Here is a 21,614-nt window from a genome sequence, read left to right as displayed (position 1 = left end):
GTCTATAAACATCTCTTCTGTAGCCATTGTAATCCATCCAGCTAACTCATTTGCTAACCAGCCAAATGAAGAGTAATAACTAAAGCTTTTAGAGATTAAAAAGTGTTGAATATTTCCATTTCTACCTATATATCAAGCTAGATATAATATGCTGATTTTCTTTTACTACAAAAAGTCTCAAGTACTGGAGGAAACATGAAAAGCAGTATTATATGCGTGGCTGAGTTTATAAGACAACATTTGGATTCCCCTGAGGCTGAGAACCAAGCTTGGGCAGTAGTGAAGGGTGGAACTCAAACACTGACTCTCCTGTCTTGCGGTCACCCAGCTATCCTAGGTGGCCTAGAGAGGTTTTATTTTAGTTGCTGTACCCTCCGGGAACAGGAGACCAAGTTTTGGACCTGGGCAATGTGGGAAGTTGAATCAGAGAACGCTGTCCAGAGCCAGAGATCATACAGATTGTGCTCTCAGAGAAACAGAAAACGGCAGGGGTGGGGGAGGTGGGGGGGATCAAATTTCTAAAGGCAGAGTACCTGCTAGAAACATGCTTTTCTCATTATGGGCTCTTGGTAGAGGAACCAAAGAGTCTTCTCTAAGAACACTTGGCCATAGGCCAGCTTTCCTGGAGTTTCGGGTGCCCAGTCTTTCAGGATGGAAATGCCCAAGCAAAAATTTAAGTGAAAAGGGAGCCATGTTGGTAGCATGACCAAGTTTCCAGGAATCAAAGTATATTTTCTCTGGAAGAAAGTTCTCTCAATTCAAGATACAGAGAATTCCCAGAGATGAACTTCCAGGGAATATAAACTTATGCCAATAAAAGAAAATAAAAATATGTGTGAGGCAATAAGGTGCCAGGAGCATTATTTGGCAGGAATGTAAGAGTCTCATAAATTAGAGTAATCAGATACAAAATGTAAAACAAATGTGTCTAAGTCTTTTAAAAGTAAGAGAGAAACTAACAAATGAGTAAGGAACAGAACCTCTCAAAAAAGATCTAACCTGTTTAGAAAAAAAATCACAAATAAAATTTCTAGTAAGAAATTCAGAATATCATAATTGAAATTAAATAGTAAACGGAATTTTCATTAATGGTGGAACAGCTTGCATTGGACTAATCTTGCTGAGGTTAATTATGATACATGTATAAAAGTGTGTGAAAACATTAGAGAACAACAAGAAATAGACATTCAAACTGTGAAAAAAGGAACAACACTGAGTGAAATCCACATTAATACAGCTGTTCATTTCAAAGCACTCCTTGTTGTATAATATATGGAGGATAAACCTTTAGTTAACATTGTATCTAACAGTGAAATATTGAATATTTACTATTTAGATGGTGAACAAAACAAGATTATTTTCTTTCACCAGTTTTTTCAGCATTGTAACAGAGATCTTAGCAAAGTAAATGAAACACAAAAAAGAAGTCAAAGGCCAAAAATTAGAAAGGAAGAGGCTACCTGTCTTTATTTGAAGACAACACAATTGTTTATGTCGAAAAGCATGAAGAATCCACCAGCAAATTCTAGAAAGGAAAAATAAATTAAGCAGAATTACAGGTACAAACTCAATATACAAATAAAAATTTATTAAATAATTTTTATGTGCTAGCAGTAAATATTCAAGAATGAAATTAAAATGCCATTTGTAATATCAAAAATTATGAAGTAATTATGAATAAAATTAATATGTAAGACCCCTACATTGAAAAATACAAAATTTTATTAACGGAAAACTAGCTAATGGTAAAATATACTACATTCATAAATTGTGTAACTCCATAGTTGATAAGATGTTCAGTCTCCTCCAATTGATTTACATATTTAAGGCCATTGCAATAAAAGGTGGAACAGCTGTTTTCAGAAACAGAGATATTTATTCTAAAATTTACAAAGAAATGCAGTTTAGGAAAGTCAATAACCACTTTGAAAGAAGAAGAATAAAAAAGGAATTTATAATAACTGATGATATTATAAAGCTCACTATCAGTTCAGTTCAGTCGCTCAGTTGTGTCCGACTCTTTGTGACCCCATGAATCACAGCACGCCAGGCCTCCCTGTCCATCACCAACTCCCGGAGTTCACTCAGACTCGGTCCATCGAGTCAGTGATGTCATCCAGCCATCTCATCCTCGGTCGTCCCTTTCTCTTCCTGCCCCCAATCCCTCCCAGCATCAAAGTCTTTTCCAATGAGTCAACTCTTCACATAAGGTGGCCAAAGTACTGGAGTTTCAGCTTTAGCATCATTCCTTCCAAAGAAATCCCAGGGCTGATCTCCTTCAGAATGGACTAGTTGGATCTCCTTGCAGTCCAAGGGACTCTCAAGAGTCTTCTTCAATACCACAGTTCAAAAGCATCAATTCTTCAGCACTCAGCCTTCTTCACAGTCCAACTCTCACATCCATACATGACCACAGGAAAAACCATAGCCTTGACTAGACGGACCTTAGTCGGCAAAGTAATGTCTCTGCTTTTGAATATGCTATCTAGGTTGGTCATAACTTTTCTTCCAAGAAGTAAGCGTCTTTTAATTTCATGGCTGCAGTCACCATCTGCAGTGATTTTAGAGCCCTCCAAAATAAAGTCTGACACTGTTTCCACTGTTTCTCCATCTATTTGCCATGAAGTGATGGGACCGGATGCCATGATCTTCATTTTCTGAATGTTGAGCTTTAAGCCAACTTTTTCACTCTCCTTTTTCACTTTCATCAAAAGGCTTTTGAGTTCCTCTTCACTTTCTGCCATAAGGGTGGTGTCATCTGCATATCTGAGGTTATTGATATTTCTCCCGGCAGTCTTGATTCCAGCAAGCTGTAGTAATCAGGGCAGTATGATAAACGGCTTAATCGAACAGAATAAAGTCCAGATAGACATATGTCCAAATAGACATATAGTTAAATGATTTTTGGAAAAGGATCAAAGGCTAGTTTTCTCAACAAGTATTGTGGAAACAATTGGATATACATGACTTGCACTTTACATTATATTAAAAAATTAAATCAAGCTGGATCATGGACCCATAAAGCATCCAGAAGTAAATGTAAACATAAGATGATATCTTTACAACATTGGATAGAGATTTCTTAGAACACAAATAGTAGTAAGCATAAAAAGTTCAGGTTACTGCAACAAAAATACCATAGAGTGGGTGGCTTAAACAATTTATTTAGTTCTGGAGGCTGCGAAGTTCAAGGTCAAGCTGTTGGCTGACCAAGGTGTGGTCAAGGCCAACTTACTGACTTATAGACAACTGTCCTCTGTCTTCTTTGCATGGAAGAGAGAGAGAGTGCTTTCTTCTCTTTCTTCTTAGAGAGCTACTAATTTGTTCATGAAGGTTTCACCTCATGACTTAATTAGCTCCCAAAGGCTTTACCCTCAGATACTATCACACTGAGGATTAGGGTTTCAACATACAAATTTGCAGGGAGGGGCACAATCACATAGTCCTTAATAATTAAGCTTCATCAAAATTAAAACATTCTCAAAATCAAAATACATTGTAAAGAAAATGAATAGTCATGCCACAGCTGGTAGAAAATTCTTGATATGTATCATTACATGACAAAGGACTTGTATCCAGAAATATATAAAAATCTTAATAATAAAAGACAATCCAATTTGTAAAAAATGACCAAAGATCTTGAAAAATTACAAGGGAAAACATAAGAATGGTCATAAGTAATATCAATAGTCATTAGGAAAAGCAAATTAAAACTCTAAGGATGTGCCATTTCACACCCACTGGAACGACTATAATTTTAAAGATTGACAATACCAAGTATTGGTGAGGAAATTTTCCTAAATTTCTAGTAGGAAAACAAAATTAGAAAACTGTTTGAAGAATAGTTTGTCAATTTCTCATTGAGTCAAATATATACCTATGCTATGTCACTTCAGTCGTGTCTGACTCTGTGCAACCCCATAGACAGCAGCTCACCAGGCTCCCCCGTCCCTGGGATTCTCCAGGCAAGAACACTGAAGTGGGTTGCCATTTCTTTCAATGCATGAAAGTGAAAAGTGAAAGGGAAGTCCCTCAGTCGTGTCTGACTCTTCAGGACCCCATGGACTGCAGCCTTCCAGGCTCCTCCATCCATGGCATTTTCCAGGCAAGAGTACTGGAGTGGGGTGCCATCACCTACTCCATTTTCTATGACAAGAAATTCTATTCCTTGGAAGAAATTTCACTCCTTGGTATTTATCCAAAAATATTGAAATAATGTTTCAAAAATTTTGGACAAGAATCTTCATAAGAGCTTTTTCCTGAAAGTCTCAAATCAGAAAGAGCCAAAATAATTATTACCAATTGAAGGTATAAATGTATAGTAGTGCATTCATTAACCGAACTCTTCTCAATAGTATAAAGCAATGAATTAGTACGGACTTCCCTTATGGCTCAGCTGGTAAAGAATCCACCTGCAATGCAGGAGACCTGGGTTCTATCCCTGGGTTGGGAAGATGCCCTGGAGAAGGGAAAGGCTACCCACTCCATATTCTGGCCTGAAGAATTCCAGGGACTGCATAGTCCATGAAGTCTCAAAGAGTTGGAAGTGACTGAGTGACTTTCACTTTGAACTTTTCAACAATGAATTAGTATAGGTAACAACATGAATAAATTTTAAAAAGCATGTTGAACAAAAAGAAGACAGATACAGAAGACTAGCCTCTACTAGCCTCTTTATGATTGCATTTATTGAAGTTGTAGAATAGATGATAGAAATTAATATAATGGTAGCCTCTGGGAGGATCATTTGACTGCAGAGGGCAGGAGGGAACTTTCTGAGATAATGGGAATGTCTGTCTCTTAACCATATGGCAGTTGTTACAAGACTATAATCTGCATCAAAATTCAATGAATTGTACTCCCCAAATCTGTGCATTTTATTGCTTATAAATTATACATCAATTTGAAAAGTGGAAAGGTTAAATAATAGATGATTCACAAGTAAAGAGAAAAATCAGTGAATTGAAAGATAAAATGTCAGAATAAAACATGGAGGCTCAAAAAAGATTGAAAATAAGAGAAATGAAGAGACTTGGAGAATAGAGCGAGAAGTTCTTAAAATGTTCAGTTGGAGTCCAAGGTAAAAATATAGAAAATGAGATTAAAAAATACTTAAAGAAATAATGGTTGAGAATTTTCCAGAAAACATTTAAAATAAAAAAGGCCATTCAGGTAAAGGAAGTCCAACAAATCCCAAATGAGACAAATTGTATTTATTGTAGATTCTGCTTTTGCATAACAGATCACTCCAAAATTTAATGGCTTAAAACAGCAAGAATCCTGGTTGAACTCTCACAGTTTCTGCGGATCAGGAGTTTGGGAGTGGTTCAACTGGATGGTTCTGACTTAGGGTCTCGATCAGGAAGTTTCTGTCAAGTGTTGGCTGGGGCCACAGTCACCTGGAGGCTTGACTCAGGCTAGAGGATCTGCCTTCAAGGTGACTCACTCCTCTGGCTGGCAAACTAGTGTTGGCTTTTAGTTGGGGACCTTAGTTCTTTTCCATATGAATCCTTCTCTTTCTGGATTGAACGTCCTCAAGGCATGGTGGCTGGCTTTCCCCAGGATGAGTCATTTGAGAGACCTAGGAATAGCTACACTGCCTTCCAAGGCTCAGAGTCACACTGGCACGTCCCTGGCTTCCGTTGGCCACACGGGGCCCGGCTGATTCACTGTGAGAGAGGTCACCTCTGAATACCAGGAGAAGGGGAGCATTGAGGCTATCTTGGGTGGTGGCTATTATAATATGGTGCAGAACCAAAACTAAGAGGAAGTTTTAAAAGCTATCAAAGAGAAATAACAGTTTGCACATAAAGGAGTAAAAATTATACTTTCAGTTGACATCTCAACAGCAACCATAGCAACCAGGATGCAATGGAATAATATCTTAAAATTGTGAGAGAAAATAACCAACAAACTTGCCTTACAAATCTAGAGAAATTATCTTTCAAGAGGGGTGAAATAAAGGCATTTTCCAACAAAGATAAACAGTTAACCACCTACATCCAAAGCATGTGCTTAAGGGAGATGGAAAATCCCTGATGAAAGGTTTGAGATATAGTAGGGAGTGGTGACTATAGAAAAATGGTAAACACGTGGTTAGATTTTTCCAAATTATGCTATAATGTAATAATTATCACTACTATGTAGTATTTAAAGTGAGAAAATGCTAAATAACTGAAAAACAGCAGCGTGTAAGCTGAGAGTAGGTGTAATTGGAATCGAAGTGGAAGAAGATGTCAGTCACTTTAAAAGAAGGCAACAAAGGAGAACAGGAAGCCTAGAAAAATAAATCAAAGAGAAAACACACTCTGAAAGAAGAAAGAAATCTAATGTATGTAAATAGACTTCACTGTTCAGATAAAAACCAAACACTGCCAAATAGATCCCCAAAATAAAAATCAGCTGCATGAGGTTTATGAGAGACAGACCAGAACATGAGGGTACAGACAGGTTGAAATGAAAAGGATAGAAAAAAATATGTCTGGGAAATAGTCAACAAATTGAAAAGCAGGTTTCATGATGTTGGTATCAGGGAAGAAGTATTTCTAGAGCTAGAGAGGGTTACCATATGATAAAGGGTTCATTTTACCATGATGATGTAAAAATCTTGATCTTTCAATTACCTATGAAAATGCTTCAAAAGTAAGAAGCTGAATTTGACAGAAATCCTAAGGAGAAATGAACAACTGTAGGAAAATATGGCTATACCTCTCACAGAAATTGAAAGAACATTCAGACTGAAAATCACTAAAACTTTAGAAGATATGTACAAGACGATTAATCAACTTGATATAATTGATTTGTAGAATATTGTTCCCAATATTTACAGGATGCCATTTACCGCATTTGATCATATACTGGATCATCAAGCAAGTTTCAGCAAATTAAAAAAAAAAAAAAGAAATTGGGCTGGCAGTCTAGCAGCGCTTCTTCTGCTAGAAGGTTCCTGAGGGGGTCGCAGTAGAGATGAGGGCAGTGCAGTCTAGTGGTCTAGTACCCAGCATGTCAGGAATGCACATCTGGGTGGACAATGGGCAGCCCAGACTCGGACATTAATGAACTTGAGGATGAAAGACTCCTTAAAGGATGACCTTGGCCTTATTCTTCAAATTTTAATAAGTGGCATTTTCATCTCCCTTTATCATTTCTTGGCAATAATAGTGAGAGGTCAGATATCTAAGGACTATAGTAAAGAAAGGCTTCCCCTCCACCCCCAGCAAAGACTAACTAGCTAAAGCCTGGAGAAAAGACTTAAGTAGAAAGAAGGTCTGGATTTTCAAAGTGTCTCCTTAGAGACTACAAGAGGCTTGCTCTTTGGTTTTAATTACAGAGAATGTGTTTGTATGAGGGAGGAAGACTTAACTCTACTCTTCTTCCCTGATTCATGATTGAGAATGTCACACTGGTTCAGTCCTACAAGGACCCATGTGGTCCAAGCTGTCTCCATCGGGAAAAATACTAGGTTGGAGATTAAGGATTAGCAGATACTACTAATGGACCAAGGAGATTCTCACATCACTAACTCTTATCTGCCCATCCAATATTTTCCTAAATTTTTCTTGCAAGGCCGAAGGAGAGCTGTTGAAGGCAATCGTGATCGAGTCCTCCTTCTGGTTATCATGAATGAATCAGAGGTGATACTAAGATGTAGGACAGTATTTAAAGAATGAAAAAATGACCTTGTTCTCAACCCAAGCAGAATTTATTCAGTAGCTAGCCTTTTGCAGGAAAAAACTTGTATATAGTAGCTAGACTTTTGCAGGAAAAACTTTGTTGTAATACAATAAATTTCAGTTGTCTTTCATCAATAAAGGTTCTGAATGATTATACTATTTAACTCATTTGAATAATACCCCTCATGTGAACACAGAATACCTTAATCTTATTTCTATTGAGTTTGGTATAAGAAAACACATTAAATATTGATATTATTACCTATTTCTTTATGACCTTTCTGCCCCTCTACCCTGACGGCCTCATAATAGCAGACTGTGCTGCAGTATTTACTGCTAGACTTAGTACACTGCTTAGCACAGAAGAATGAATGAAAGGCCCATGGGGCTGTTTGCTCCTCACTTGCAAAAAAAGAACATAAAGGATTTTTTCAGTGACATCAAAGTATGTAAGATAAAAATCAATAACAAAATTTAAAAATCAGGAAGAAACCACTAAAAAGATTCACCTTGTTGGAATTTTAAGGATATTTCAAAATAATTCAAGGATCAGTGAAGGAGAGATTTTGACAAGTTTATAGAACCGAGTTGCACAATAGAGAATACTACATATCAATACATATATGTTGCAACTAAATGATAATGGGAATAATATTTATAACTTTTCACGTTTCAAGTAGGAAGTAAAGAAGCCTAAAAATGAACTAAATGTGCATTCAGCTTAAGAAGATGGAAAAGGGGGAAAAAGAAAAGAGAAGGAAAAAATAAAGAGCATGAATTAATTAAACATAAAAGGATACAGAACCAGGATGTTCTGAAAAGACTAATAAAACTAACAAACTGAAAATACTGGACAAAAGAAAAAGAGAAGTATTACAAATAAATGCTGTTATAAGTGAACATGACTATAGTTATAGCAGAGATTTACATGGATTCAAAATTATTTGAGCAACTCTATTGCTATATATAATACACTATAAGTGTGTGTATGTGTGTGTGTTAAGTTACTTCAGTCGTGTCTGACTCTGTGACCACATGGACTGTGTATCCACCAGGCTTGTTTGTTTGTGGGATTCTCCAGGCATAAATACTGGAGTGGGATATAATGCCTTCCTCCAGGGGATCTTCTCAACCCGGGGATCAAACCGGCATCTCTTTTGTCTTCTGCATTGGCACGGGAGTTCTTTACCACTAGTGCCACCTGGGAAACCCTAATATAGTATACAGTATACATAAATGGCTGGGGCCTGTGAGAGTTCTCTTCCTGGTTTGCAGATAGCCATCTTCTCTGTGTCCTCACATGGCAGAGAGAGAGAGATTGGTCATCTTTCTCGTGTTTCCCCCACCCCCCCCAAGGGCACAAATCTGATTCATGAGGGCCTCACCCTTATGACCTGATTACTCCTAAAGACCCCTCCTCCAGATATCATCACAGTGAGAACTAGAGTTTCAAGAGGAATTTTAGAGAGACACAAACATTCAGTCCATAACACATGAGATCTAGAAAATTTACTTCAAGGATTTTCAATATGAATCTTATACAGATTCTTTAGAAAACAGTAAAAGATAATTTCTTTCTTATTCTGTAAAGCTAGTATAAACTTGACTCTTCAAACAAAATGCCTAAGGAAGGCAAATTAATGTCCAACCTCACTCAGGAATTAAATGTAAAACTTATAAGCAAAATATTAGCAAACTGAATACTACAATTAATACAAATCATAACTAAGGCTGGCTATATCTCAGCAAAGCAAGCATTGCTTTTAACATTAAAAATTTTATCTAATCAGGTCACCACTTAATAGATTAAAAAATAAAAACAATTACATATAATAATGACCTCAATAGCTACAGAGGCAATTTTGGTATTTCTATATTCAGTCATGATAAATTCTCTTAGCAACTAGGAATATAAATAAATTTTATTAATCCAATGAAAGATACCTAACAAAAATTTAGAGTAACCATAATGATGAAACATTTGAAGTTATGCTTTTAAAAGTTGTGGTATAAGTACTTCTATTCAGTATTTTACCAGAAGTTCTACCCAGTGCAGTCAGATATAGATAAAATTTAAAGGCAGATCAGAACATAAAAAACAAAACCTATTTCCCCATGTGACATGATTAACTGTAGAAATCCAGCATATAACAGAACATTATCAGAATTTAGCAGAAAGTTCAATATGGTTGCTAAATGTGAGATTAATAAAGCAAGAACTCAGTGTATTTTTAAATACCAGAAGCATAGTTGATAAATAGGAATACAAATGCCATTTACAAAAAGCATACATATCATATAAATAAACTATGTATCTAGGAATGAATCTGGAAAATGCGAAGAAGCTTTATTGAGAAGCTTATACAAAGTTATGGAAAGATACTAAAAGCCCTAAAATAATAGATTCATTCTCTCTTCTTCAGGGCACAGAGCTAGAGCATCCTCCCCCATCGCCTGCCTTTTGTATGGCTCATTGTGATGGTGTTTCATAGTTCTGTCTCATGAAATGTGAGCTGACCTGCTGGGCACTACCGTCAGACCTGGGTTGATGGTGTGTGGTGCAGCTGACTTCTATTCAGTCTTTCTGGCTTATGGCCAATTAATACAGCCAACTGGAGATTGGCAGAGCCTTCAGAAGGAAGGAGTCTGTGTCCCTGAGCTACTACTTGGAGATTTACTACTGCTCAGGAAAATCCATTATGTGAGGAAGAAGGAAATTAATGTAAAGTTTAAGGGTTTATACTTTCTTGATGTTTGTTGCTGTGGCTATTGGAGAAGGAAATGGCAACCCACTCCAATATTCTTGCCTAGAGAATCCCAGGGTCAGGGAAGCCATGTGGGCAGCCGTCTATGGGGTCGTACAGAGTCAGACATAACTAAAGCGACTTAGCAGCAGCAGCAGCATTACCCTTATTCACTCAGAAAGATGTACAAAATTCAAAAATGGGAGGAGTCAACATTCGAAAGGTATCAATAGTTTCCAAAAGCATCTGCAGATTTGATCCACTACCAGTGGAATTCCAGGAGAGCTTTCCCTGAAGCTTGGCAAAAGCTGATTCTAGAGTTTATACAGACTGACCAACGGCCAAGAGCAGCCAAGAAATTTCTGAGGGCAGAAGAGACATGGGAGAGGGGAACTCTCTCTGATATCAGAACAAATTATAATGATTTAGCTCAAAATAATTACTGGCGGGGCAGCAGTGCAAATTAAAATCACAATATAATGCAGTTTATAAATCACTAGACTATTCAGTGCAGTTAAGTCGCTCAGTCGTGTCTGACTTTTTGCAACCTCATGAATTGCAGCACACCAGGCCTCCCTGTCCATCACCAACTCCTGGAGTTCACTCAAACTCATGTCCATTGAGTTGGTGATGCCATCTTGCCATCTCATCCTCTGTCGTCCCCTTCTCCTCCTGCCCCCAATCCCTCCCAGCATCAGGGTCTTTTCCAATGAGTCAACTCTTCACATCAGGTGGCCAAAGTATTGGTGTTTCAGCCTTAGCATCAGTCCTTACAATGAGCACCAGGACTGATCTCCTTTAGAATGGATTGGTTGGACCTCCTTGCAGTCCAAGGGACTCTCAAGAGTCTTCTCCAACACCACTATTCAAAAGCGTCCATTCTTCAGTGCTCAGCTTTCTTTATAGTCAAACTCTCACATCCATACATGACTACTGGAAAAACCATAGCTTGATGAAAGTGAAAGAGGAGAGTGAAAAAGTTGGCTTAAAGCTCAACATTCAGAAAACGAAGATCATGGCATCCAGTCCCATCACCTCATGGGAAATAGATGGGGAAATAGTGGAATCAGTGTCAGACTTTATTTTTCTGGGCTCCAAAATCACTGCAGATGGTGATTGTAGCCATGAAATTAAAAGACATTTACTCCTTGGAAGGAAAGTTATGACCAACCTAGATAGCATATTAAAAAGCAGAGATATTACTTTGCCAACAAAGTCTGTCTAGTCAAGGTTATGGTTTTTCTAGTGGTCATGTATGGATGTGAGAGTTGGACTATAAAGAAAGCTGGGCGGCGAAGAATTGATGCTTTTGAAATGTGGTGTTGAAGACTCTTGAGAGTCCCTTGGACTGCAAGGAGAGCCAACAAGTCCATCCTAAAGGAGATCAGTCCTGGGTGTTCATTGGAAGGACTGATGTTGAAGCTGAAACTCCAATACTTTGGCCACCTGATGAGAAGAGCTGACTCATCTGAAAAGACCCTGATGCTGGGAAAGATTGAGGGCAGGAGGAGAAGGGGACGACAGAGGATGAGATGGTTGGATGACATCACTGACTGAATGAGCATGGATTTGGGTAGACTCTAGGAATCGGTGATGGACAGGGAGGCCTGATGTGCTGTATGGTTCATGGGATCACTGAGAATGGGACATGACTGAGTGACTGAACTAACTGATTTAATACTAAGTGGCCTATTCGCTCATGTCCGACTCTTTGCGACCCCTTAGAACAACAGCCTGCCAGTCTCCTCTGTCCATGGGGATTCTCCAGCAAGAATACTGGAGTGGGTTGCCATGACCTCTGCCAGGGATCTTCCCAACCCAGGGGTTGAACCCAGGTCTCCTGCATTGCCAGCATATTCTTTACCAGCAGAAAAGCTTATAGGTGGCAAAAAATAAAAGTTGATGTCACTAAAGGATGCTGAGGATATAGGACAATAGGACCTCTTAAACACTGCTGCTGGTGAAGGAGTTGCTTATACAGTACCTAAGGAAATTAACTTGAAAATGTGTAGTGAAGTTGAACATACCATATCATTGACCCAGAAGTTCTACCTTACACATGTCCAGTAAGCAAGATGGGAAATGATGCTAATAGAAACTTTTCTTTGTGATAACACACTAATAGATATAAGACAAATTTCCATCTATGGCATCATGATGGGAAATCATTTTTCAAAAAATTTTGAACATTTATAGCATATTCTTTCAATGGTGTGTGATACAGCAGTATAAACGTATTCCAGTATGGGCTAAATTCAAAAATACAGTTTTGAATGAAAAAAGGCAATTTGTCCAAGAATTGATAAGATTTATCTAAAAGTTTTAAAAATTACAACTATATATCATTCTCCAGTATTCTAGCCTGGAGAATCCCATGAACAGAGGAGCCTAGCAGGCTACAGTCCATAGGGTTGCAAAGAGTTGGACATGACTGAAGCAGCTTCTAGAAGTATAGACTGGATCATGTAAGGATAATTGAATATGTGGGAAAATTAGAAGTGAAGGCAAGCAAATGGTAAACACAAAAGTCAGGGTAATGGTGACCTCTTGGCAAGGGGTAGGAGTACAGTGTGGCAGGAGAACAGTGTGGCAGGAACAAAGAGTGCTTCTGTATCGGTTCTGTCCTAATTACTAAACTGGAGGTGGACACAGGGGTGTTTTTATGTTCATGCATTAAAATTTGCATATATGTCACATTGTTTTATGTGTGTCAAGTATTTCCGAACTTGAAAACTAAAAGTAATCGTTGACTCTAACTGTGTACTTTTTGCCAGACCGTTATTAGCTGTACTTATTAAGTGACAGTGAAGCTTATCCCACCAATGGGCTTAACATATGTTGTTCCTTTTCCCTTAAAAATCTACTTATTCATGAATTTACATATAATGGGAAGGTTACTTTGGACCCTGATTACAGTCTCATCTCAAGTTTCCATAACCTCCCTAGACTTTCATTTTGTCATCTTTAACGTCAGCATATAGTCGCTAATTCATTTTTGGTGAAGATTATACAAATACATCATATTGAAACATGTTAAGAGTTATCACTTCATTCAGATTCTTTCACCAAACACATGTTGAACATCCATTGTGCTACAGATGCTGTAGGGGGTAAAAAATTATTAGAATGCGATGCTTCTCCCCAAGGAGCTAGATTTATTCCCAGGCAACTAGAAGATGGTGCCAAAGGGGAGGTAATTGTGGAACAGAATCTGTTAAAGAACTGAGTAAGAGAAAGGAATTGGTTCTGTAAATTCAAGGAAAGTTTCAAAGAGGCAGCGTCATGTGAGGTGAACTTCCAGTGATTTTGTTTTTATTTGGTTGAATCAGGTCTTAGTTGTGACATGGGGATCTTAGTTGCATAATTCAGGATCATTCATTGTGGCCCATGGACCCTCTAGTTGTGGCATGCAGGCTCCAGAGCACTGGGACTTAGTTGCTTCGAGGCATGGGGGCTCTTAGTTCCTCGACTAGGGATTGAACCTGCGTCCCCTGCGTTGCAAGGTGGATTCTTAATCACTGGACCACTGAGGAAGTCCACAGTTTGATTGTTTTGTTTGCTCTTATGTATGCAAAGCACCCTGTTATCCTTTCTATTTTTGACTAAGTACTCTAAGTCTTTCAGGGGAGTCACCAGAGCTCCAGAAAAAATGGGATGTTGTGAAAGACTCATGCATCCCATACATTTGCCTGTTTCACCTGCTGTTGCCTCAGTGGAAGCCATCCACTCTTTCCATTTCAGTGGATGGACCTTAGTATCACAAGAACATGAAATTCTCTTTGGTTATTGGTGGACAGAATAAACAGATTCCATTTTACCCTTGTCTAGACTTGGGCAAAGAAAGTGCCCTAAAAATGCCACATAAATATTTTTTTTTGGAATGTTGTGTCCCATGAATCATCTGGCTTAATTAGACTGGTCATTTTGTATCCTTTTTTAATATGACCAAGAGAACCAATATCTGACAAATTTTCTGTCCCGGAGAGAAACTTCTGGGAAAAAGTTAGCACTTACTGGATACCAGCTCCATCAAGCCACAGTGCTAATTTTTTTCTTTTTTTCTTTCTGAAAGAACCAATCATTGCTATAAGTATAGAAACATCCTAGAACCTTCTGGTTTATTAAAATCTTCAGAGGCAATGTTTTTAAGCTTTCAGCATAATGTTCAGTTGCCTTTCATAATGAGAATTTAATAGTGACAAGGGGAAACCTGAGTGTAGCTTCTCCAGAGATTCTTCTTAAAAGCTCAGTTCTGCTAGGAAAAAAAAGCTTTTATAAAAAGAGGAGATGACCCAGAGGGATGGTACAGGGAGGGAGGAGGGAGGGGGGTTCAGGATGTGGAACACATGTATACCCGTGGCGGATTCATGTTGATGTATGGCAAACCAATAAAATATTGTAAAGTAATTAGCCTCCAATTAAAAAAAGAGGAGGTCTCTATTTTCTTTTCTTCTAGAATGATGCTTTTGAAACATTAGTCACGTCATGCACACCTCTTCTCTTAATCCTCCAATGGCCGCCTAGAAAAAAAGTCTGAAGTTCTTTCTGTGGTTTACTGGACCACTCCACAATTTTGCCCTCACTTCCTGCCTCTTCTCCTCACACACTATGGCCCAGCCACAGTGGTCTTCTTGGCAATCCTTGATCTTCACCACACGTGTTCCCGAAGGCTAGGGCCTTAGTGCTAGCTCTTGTCAGGATCACTCTTGCTCAGATTTTTTTACAGAGCTCTCATTTTTATTTCATGCAGATTTCTGCTCAAATCTGCATAAATGCTACCTCCCCAGAGATGCTTTTCTGATCACCCTGTTTAGAGTGTAATTTGTATTGATCTCAGTACCTGTTTATGTGTTTCTCCATAACATACATTACTGTCTGGTAATATTATATATGCTATTATATATTGTCAAAAATTTAATTGAAGTATAGTTGATTTACAATGTTGTGTTAGTTTCAGGTGTACAGGAAAGTCATTTTGATTTTTTCAGATTCTTTTTCCTTGTAGGTTATTATGAAATACTGAGTAGAGTTTCTGTGCTACACAGTAGGGAACTTATAGGGAACTTGTAGGGAACAATAAGTAGGTCCTTATTGGTTATATGATAATTTATTTTTATTTATGCTTTCTTTCTTTCTCCTAAATGTAAACTCTAAGAAGATTGGGGGCTTTGTCTGTACCCTAGTGTTTGGTACATAGTGGTTTTCAATAAATATTCATTGAATAAAGGAAAGAACTTACATTTCTGTTGCCTAGAAGAGAAAGGGTTAAATAAAAGTTTGAAGCTTTGTGGTGGTATCCATGCTGGTTCAAGACAGAGGTAGTGTGGATTTTTATAGAAAATACACAGAATGTCACATCAGAAGATCTGGGAACTTCTATTTGGCACCTCACTTTAGAGAGGTCTGAGTGTTGATTTTCTCCAACCAGATGGTTTAGACTAAAGCTGATAAGATCAAAGGAAATAAAGAAAGTGGGAAATTTTCATAAATCTTAAATTTTAATGTAATTACTGCCATCTCTTTCAGTTAGTATGTAAGTACAAAAGAAAAACCAGACACTCAAAATGTATCACTTTTAAAAGTGTATCTTCAGTATCTAATGAACTTTCAGTCATCATTAAAAGGAAAACTTACTTGCAATTTAAAAAGTGAGTTGAAAGGCTGTTATAAAACAACAAAATATAATATTTTCATATGCATTTGTGAAAATGTAGTTATAAGCCTTGTTTTCTTGTCTCCTAAATTTGTCTTTAAAAAATTAGCTAGGATTTTCATATTGGTTCTTCCTCTCAGGAGTAAGTAGATATGCTAGTCTCAGTAAATTGCAAATTTTAATTTCATAATATTCCCAGCCATCTCTTAGCTATAATCATTGTGAGTCCTTTTGGGTAGATGAAAGAAAACAGTTAAAACCTGCTTCAAATTAGGTTGTTCAAATTCCCTCTTTCTAATAAGGAGATATTAGGAAAAATTTCTAATACATAACAAAAAGCATCAGTAAAAAGATCAGTTTCTAGGAGACTTTTAAAAGTAAGACAAATATTTTAAATATTAATACTTGAATAAAGAAATGAGGGCTGGATTTTATAGTTGACTGATTCATGTCGTTTTTAGATGAGGGCCTATTTTGATGTTAACCTGATTTATTTAATTTTTTTAGTCAATATTACTGCCATATTATTGAGATAGTTCATGTGTAATGAAGCTATTAAAATGTGCATGTTGAAGCCCAAGTATAATTTGTGTGTGTTTACTTGAGGGCGGTGGAGGGTGGTTTTACTAAAATAATGTCTGTATGTATTTGGAGATGAAAGGTACATGCGAAGTCACCCCTGTGGAAGGAAACCAACTGTTTGTTTTGCAGGGCAGGACTTCAGTCATATACATAGCCTCAATTCAAAGAGCGGGTCTTCTGTGCTCCAGTCTTATTCCCAGCCTCTATTCTGTGCTCAGAATTCACTGAATAGAGTCTCAGAGAAGTGGAGGGACCTATTCTGAAAAGCCAGATGAGGGTAGTACCCATACATCACGCTGGGAGGGTTCCCAGCGCTCAGTCAGCACTGAGCTCAGCTGTCAGCTCCTAATGGCATCTTCCCCAGCCATCTTCTCCCTGATGTTCCAGAAGTCCATGCCTTTTGGCTCTCTGAGTTTATACTTTGCATCATCTTCTGTATATGTCTCACGTGGCATTTTATTGTTCTCGCGTGTCTGTTTAAGCAATCCCAGTACTCCGAAGTTCTTCTAGTCCACTTTGTATCTATAGCATAGAGCTCGGCCGATTGTAAGTGCTGACTGTATTTTTTCAGAATAAATAAGTTAATCCAAGTGCTACCCGTCACCCACCACCCTGAGAGGGACTGAGGGTGTCAGAGTCCAGCCAAAGTTGAGATGAGATGATCCTGGCTTCTACTTCTGACTCCCAGCATTGAGAAGGTGCAGGCATCGTGCACAAAGTTTTTGAAGACTGTCTAGAATTTTAAGCCCTTTTTTCCTCAGCAATGGTTCCTTTTCCAAATCCTTAATTTCCTTTTATGATACGAAGTGCAAAAGGGTCAATTACTGCCCCCTTCTCTTCCTTTCCTAATGAATACCACTATTGATATTGAAAATTACTGCTCTGCTTGCCCTGAACTTCACTTTGGTTGCAAGGATCTCCCCTTCCTAAAGGGCTTCCCAAGTGGCACTAGCAGTAAAGAATCCACCTGCCAACACAGGAGCAACAAAAGACACAGGTTCAATCTATGGGTTGAGAAAATCCCCTGGAGAAGGAAATGGCAACCCACTTCAATATTCTTGCCTGAGAAATCCCATGGACAGAGGAGTTTGGCGAGCTACATACAATCCATGGGGTCTCAAAGAGTTGGACACAACTGAGTGACCGAGCCCAGCACACAGCCCCTTCCTAAACCAACCCTCTAGTCCTCTAGGAGTCCTGGGTGTAGAGATGTGTGCATGGGACTTTCTCCAGTGTGATGAGGTTTACCCTTGGCCCTGAATGAGAGGGTCAGTGTTAGTGTGTGTGTGTGCAGTGTGAAGGGGAGGGTGGAGGCAAAGAAAGAAGACTGAAGAAGTTAAAGTGAAAGTTGCTCAGTCGTGTCCAACTCTTTGCGACCCTCTGGACTATACAGTCCCTGGAATTCTCCAGGCCAGAATACTGGAGTGGGTAGCCCTTCCTTCACCAGGGGATCTTTCCAACCCAGAGATCAAACCCAGATCTCCCACATTGCAGGCGGATTCTTTAACCAGCTGAGCCACAAGGGAAGCCCAAGAATACTGGAATGGGTAGCCTACCCCATCTCCAGTGGATTTTCCCGACCCAGGAATTGAACCAGCGTCTCCTGCATTGCAGGTGGAGTCTTTACCAGCTGAGCTATCAGGGAAACCCGTAAGAAGTTAAAGGGAGACTTAGAGAAGAATGTGAGTTTTACGGTCTCTGAAGATTTCTTTGATCTTCTTTTCTAGGTTGACTTTGGATTTGCTAAGAAAATAGGATCTGGACAGAAAACATGGACGTTCTGTGGAACTCCAGAGTATGTAGCTCCGGAAGTCATTCTCAACAAAGGACATGACTTCAGTGTGGACTTTTGGTCCCTGGGAATTCTAGTATATGAGCTCCTCACGGGCAAGTAAGTACCTTCAAGTTGTGTTCAGCCTCTTCTTCTGAGAACTGCAAAAATAACTTACTCATGATAATACATACATATATATATATATATATATATATATATATATATATATAAGAATTAAACATTTTGGAAGTGTTTTTGATTAAGCATGATGCCTTTTCCTCTTCACATTATGTCCTGTATAGCATGCTTTCTAGGTTATAACATGGTGAAAATATTCAGGAAGCTACAGCAAAGGAGCACAAAACTGCTATAGTTTACCTCGAAGGGCTCCCCAGTTGGCGCTTGCGGTAAAGAACCCTCCTGCCAGTCCAAGAGACAAAGAGACATGAGTTTGATCCCTGGATTGGAAGGATCCCCTGGAAGAGGGCATGGCAACCCACTCCGGTATTCTTGCCTGGAGAATCCCATGGACAACAGAGCTTGGGAGGTTACAATCTGTAGGGTTGCAAAGAGTAGGACACAAATGAAACGACTTAGCACTCACACATGCACCTAGAGGGGCAAGGCCTGTTGTTATAGATAGTATATAATTAATACTTTATATACTTTTATATTAAGTATAATTTTACCTAATATATACTTCTATATAGTATATATATACCAATATACTAATGTATATATACTATATATATAACTATATACTTTTATATTAATTATAATTAATACTTAACTATATTTTCACTATATTAAGTGAAAGTTTGGGGACTTCATCATCAAAATAAGAGGGAGAGTTGAAGTCGTGGGCTGTATTTTTTTCAGTTGAGAAAATAGCAGATGTATTTCCATTAAATCCATTGATCAATTAAATTTAACCATATTCTTCCATCTTCCCCATAAATCATTAACCAGAAATGCTAAGAGAAGGAAGCGTTGCTGGATTTAAATTTTAATCCCCTTGTCAACTGCTTTCTAGAGGTGCTGATGAACAGAGACAAGACACAGCAGGAGTTTTACAAGTTAAAATTAGATTGTCATTCCTGAAGTGATAAAGAGCTGTATATTAATGAATTCGAGATCCCAAACAGTCATGCCCGCACACACACACTTATACACATATGTGCACAAACATATATTACCTCACATTTGTAAAGCCTTTGCCAGCTTACAAAGCACTTGCATCTGTTTTATCTAGTTTTGTTTTTATAAACTTATATGGAAGTTAAAGCAGGAATTTTTGTTATCTTAAGGTTTAAATTTGTATTATGATTATTTTATGATTTAAATGTTATGGGTTAGAAGACGGGATCAGAGATCTACTCACTAAGACCTGGGATTTAATCTCAGGTCTTCTGACTCCAAATGAGACACGTTTTTTATTAAACACATGTGCCTTATACAAATGAATTTTTATAACTCATCCATAATGCGTGGATGTACCCACGGCACTCAGGTTAGTTTTCTACCTCCATTTATCATTAACTGCTTTGGTCATCCTTTTAAGCCTTTACAACCAAATATCCTCAGTCTTGATTTCAGGGATGATTTGCATATGGAACACTGTAAGAAATGCTGGAATGAGCCCAGTTCCGGGGATCCAAGGCTCAACACATACTTCACCAAAGGAGAGTTTCCTGGAATCTTCTTGAACTTTATACACTGCAAATTTCAGTATTGGATTATGTGTGGCTCTGTTCTTTATCCTTGTCCACATGAGAGATTATTTGATATTATCTGTAATATCAAATATTTTCAAATATTCATTGCTTAAGATTTTGAAGGAAAGAAGAGAAAAATGTCCTGCTAGTCATTTAAAGAGAAAATTGCTTATGGTCTCAGGACACAAGGATTTCTATTTCAATAATTGGTTTTCTTGTTTCTGGAAAAATAAGTCAGCTGCATGTCTAACAGATACATGATGGCTCTTGTAGGTACCTGGAGAATATGCATTTCAGTCTTCATCAGCTAGAATACATTGTTACAAGAAGTGTGGAAATAAAGTGAGGGAATAAGAAAGAGGGAATGATTCTCAATAATTTGGAAATGCCAAAATGGTCTTGAGTTGTCCTAAAGAAATTGAGAGTGGGGGATGGGTGGGAGGGAGATTCAAGAGGGAGGGGGATATAAGTATACTTACAGCTGATTCAAGTTGTTGTACAGCTTGTACAACCGACACAACATTGTAAAGCAAGTATCCTCCAATTAAAAATAAACTAAAATATGAAAAAATGTTGAGAAGTCATTTTTATAAAGCTTTTCTGGGATAGGGTATGGGGACAGTTCATTTTAAATGTCCTGAAGTCAGGAGGTAAATGAAGATAAGAAAAGAACTGAAAAACCAAACCAAAACAAAAACACAACCTACTTGTAAATATATAAATAAGTTGAAGATGTTAGAGCAATGTTATTTGTTTCCTACATCTTTTTATTTATGAGTGAAACATAGATTATTGAAAAGTCGGTGCACCAAACTTGTTTCAAGTTTATTACAAAGAGTGGGAGCTCTCACTATCTTCCCGTCTCAGGCGTGACTAAAATACGACAGAGTTGTTTGTGAAAATCATCTTTAATTTTCAAAAATTAAATCACACAACAGTGTAGGTATGAAAGTGATTTTAAAAGCAGAGTCTATGCATTAACATGTTACCCGAATTCAGTGGTTCATTCCCAATGCTTTCTTTTTATAAAAATTAGTCTATTTATTATAATTAGAGACTAATTATTTTACAATATTGTAGTGGTTTTTGCCATGGAAAAGGCAATGGCAGCCCACTCCAGTACTCTTGTCTGGAAAATCCCATGGATGGAGGAGTGTGGTGGGCTGCAGTCCATGGGGTCACTAAGAGTCGGACACGACCGAGCAACTTCACTTTCACTGTTCACTTTCATGCATTGGAGAAGGAAATGGCAACCCACGCCAGTGTTCTTGCCTGGAGAATCCCAGGGACGGGAAAGCCTGGTGGGCTGCCGTCTCTGGGGTCACACAGAGTCAGACACGACTGAAGTGACTTAGCAGCAGCAGCAGCAGCAGTGGTTTTTTCCCAGTGACATGAATCAGACATGGGTGTACACGTGTCCCCTTGTGTCGAACCCCTTCCCACCTCGCTCCCCATCCCGTCCCTCTGGGTTGT

The 21,614-nt window shown here is 38.3% G+C and overlaps 1 protein-coding gene across 1 annotated transcript in view; it reads left to right on the top strand.

Moving 5' to 3' along the window:
- The window catches only part of PRKG2 (protein kinase, cGMP-dependent, type II), a 110,585-nt gene that overhangs the window by 69,271 nt on the left and 19,700 nt on the right, over positions 1–21,614 (top strand). The window contains exon 14 of the mRNA XM_005681818.3: positions 18,380–18,543. Within this exon, the coding sequence (XP_005681875.2) occupies positions 18,380–18,543 (164 nt within the window). The remainder of the gene's footprint in view (positions 1–18,379; positions 18,544–21,614) is intronic.

Source organism: Capra hircus, chromosome 6 (assembly GCF_001704415.2).
Source record: "Capra hircus breed San Clemente chromosome 6, ASM170441v1, whole genome shotgun sequence".
In the NCBI taxonomy this organism is placed as follows: Eukaryota; Metazoa; Chordata; class Mammalia; order Artiodactyla; family Bovidae; genus Capra; species Capra hircus.
The sequence above is the reverse complement of the archived record's forward strand: the minus strand, read 5'-3'. Positions and strand labels throughout refer to the sequence as shown.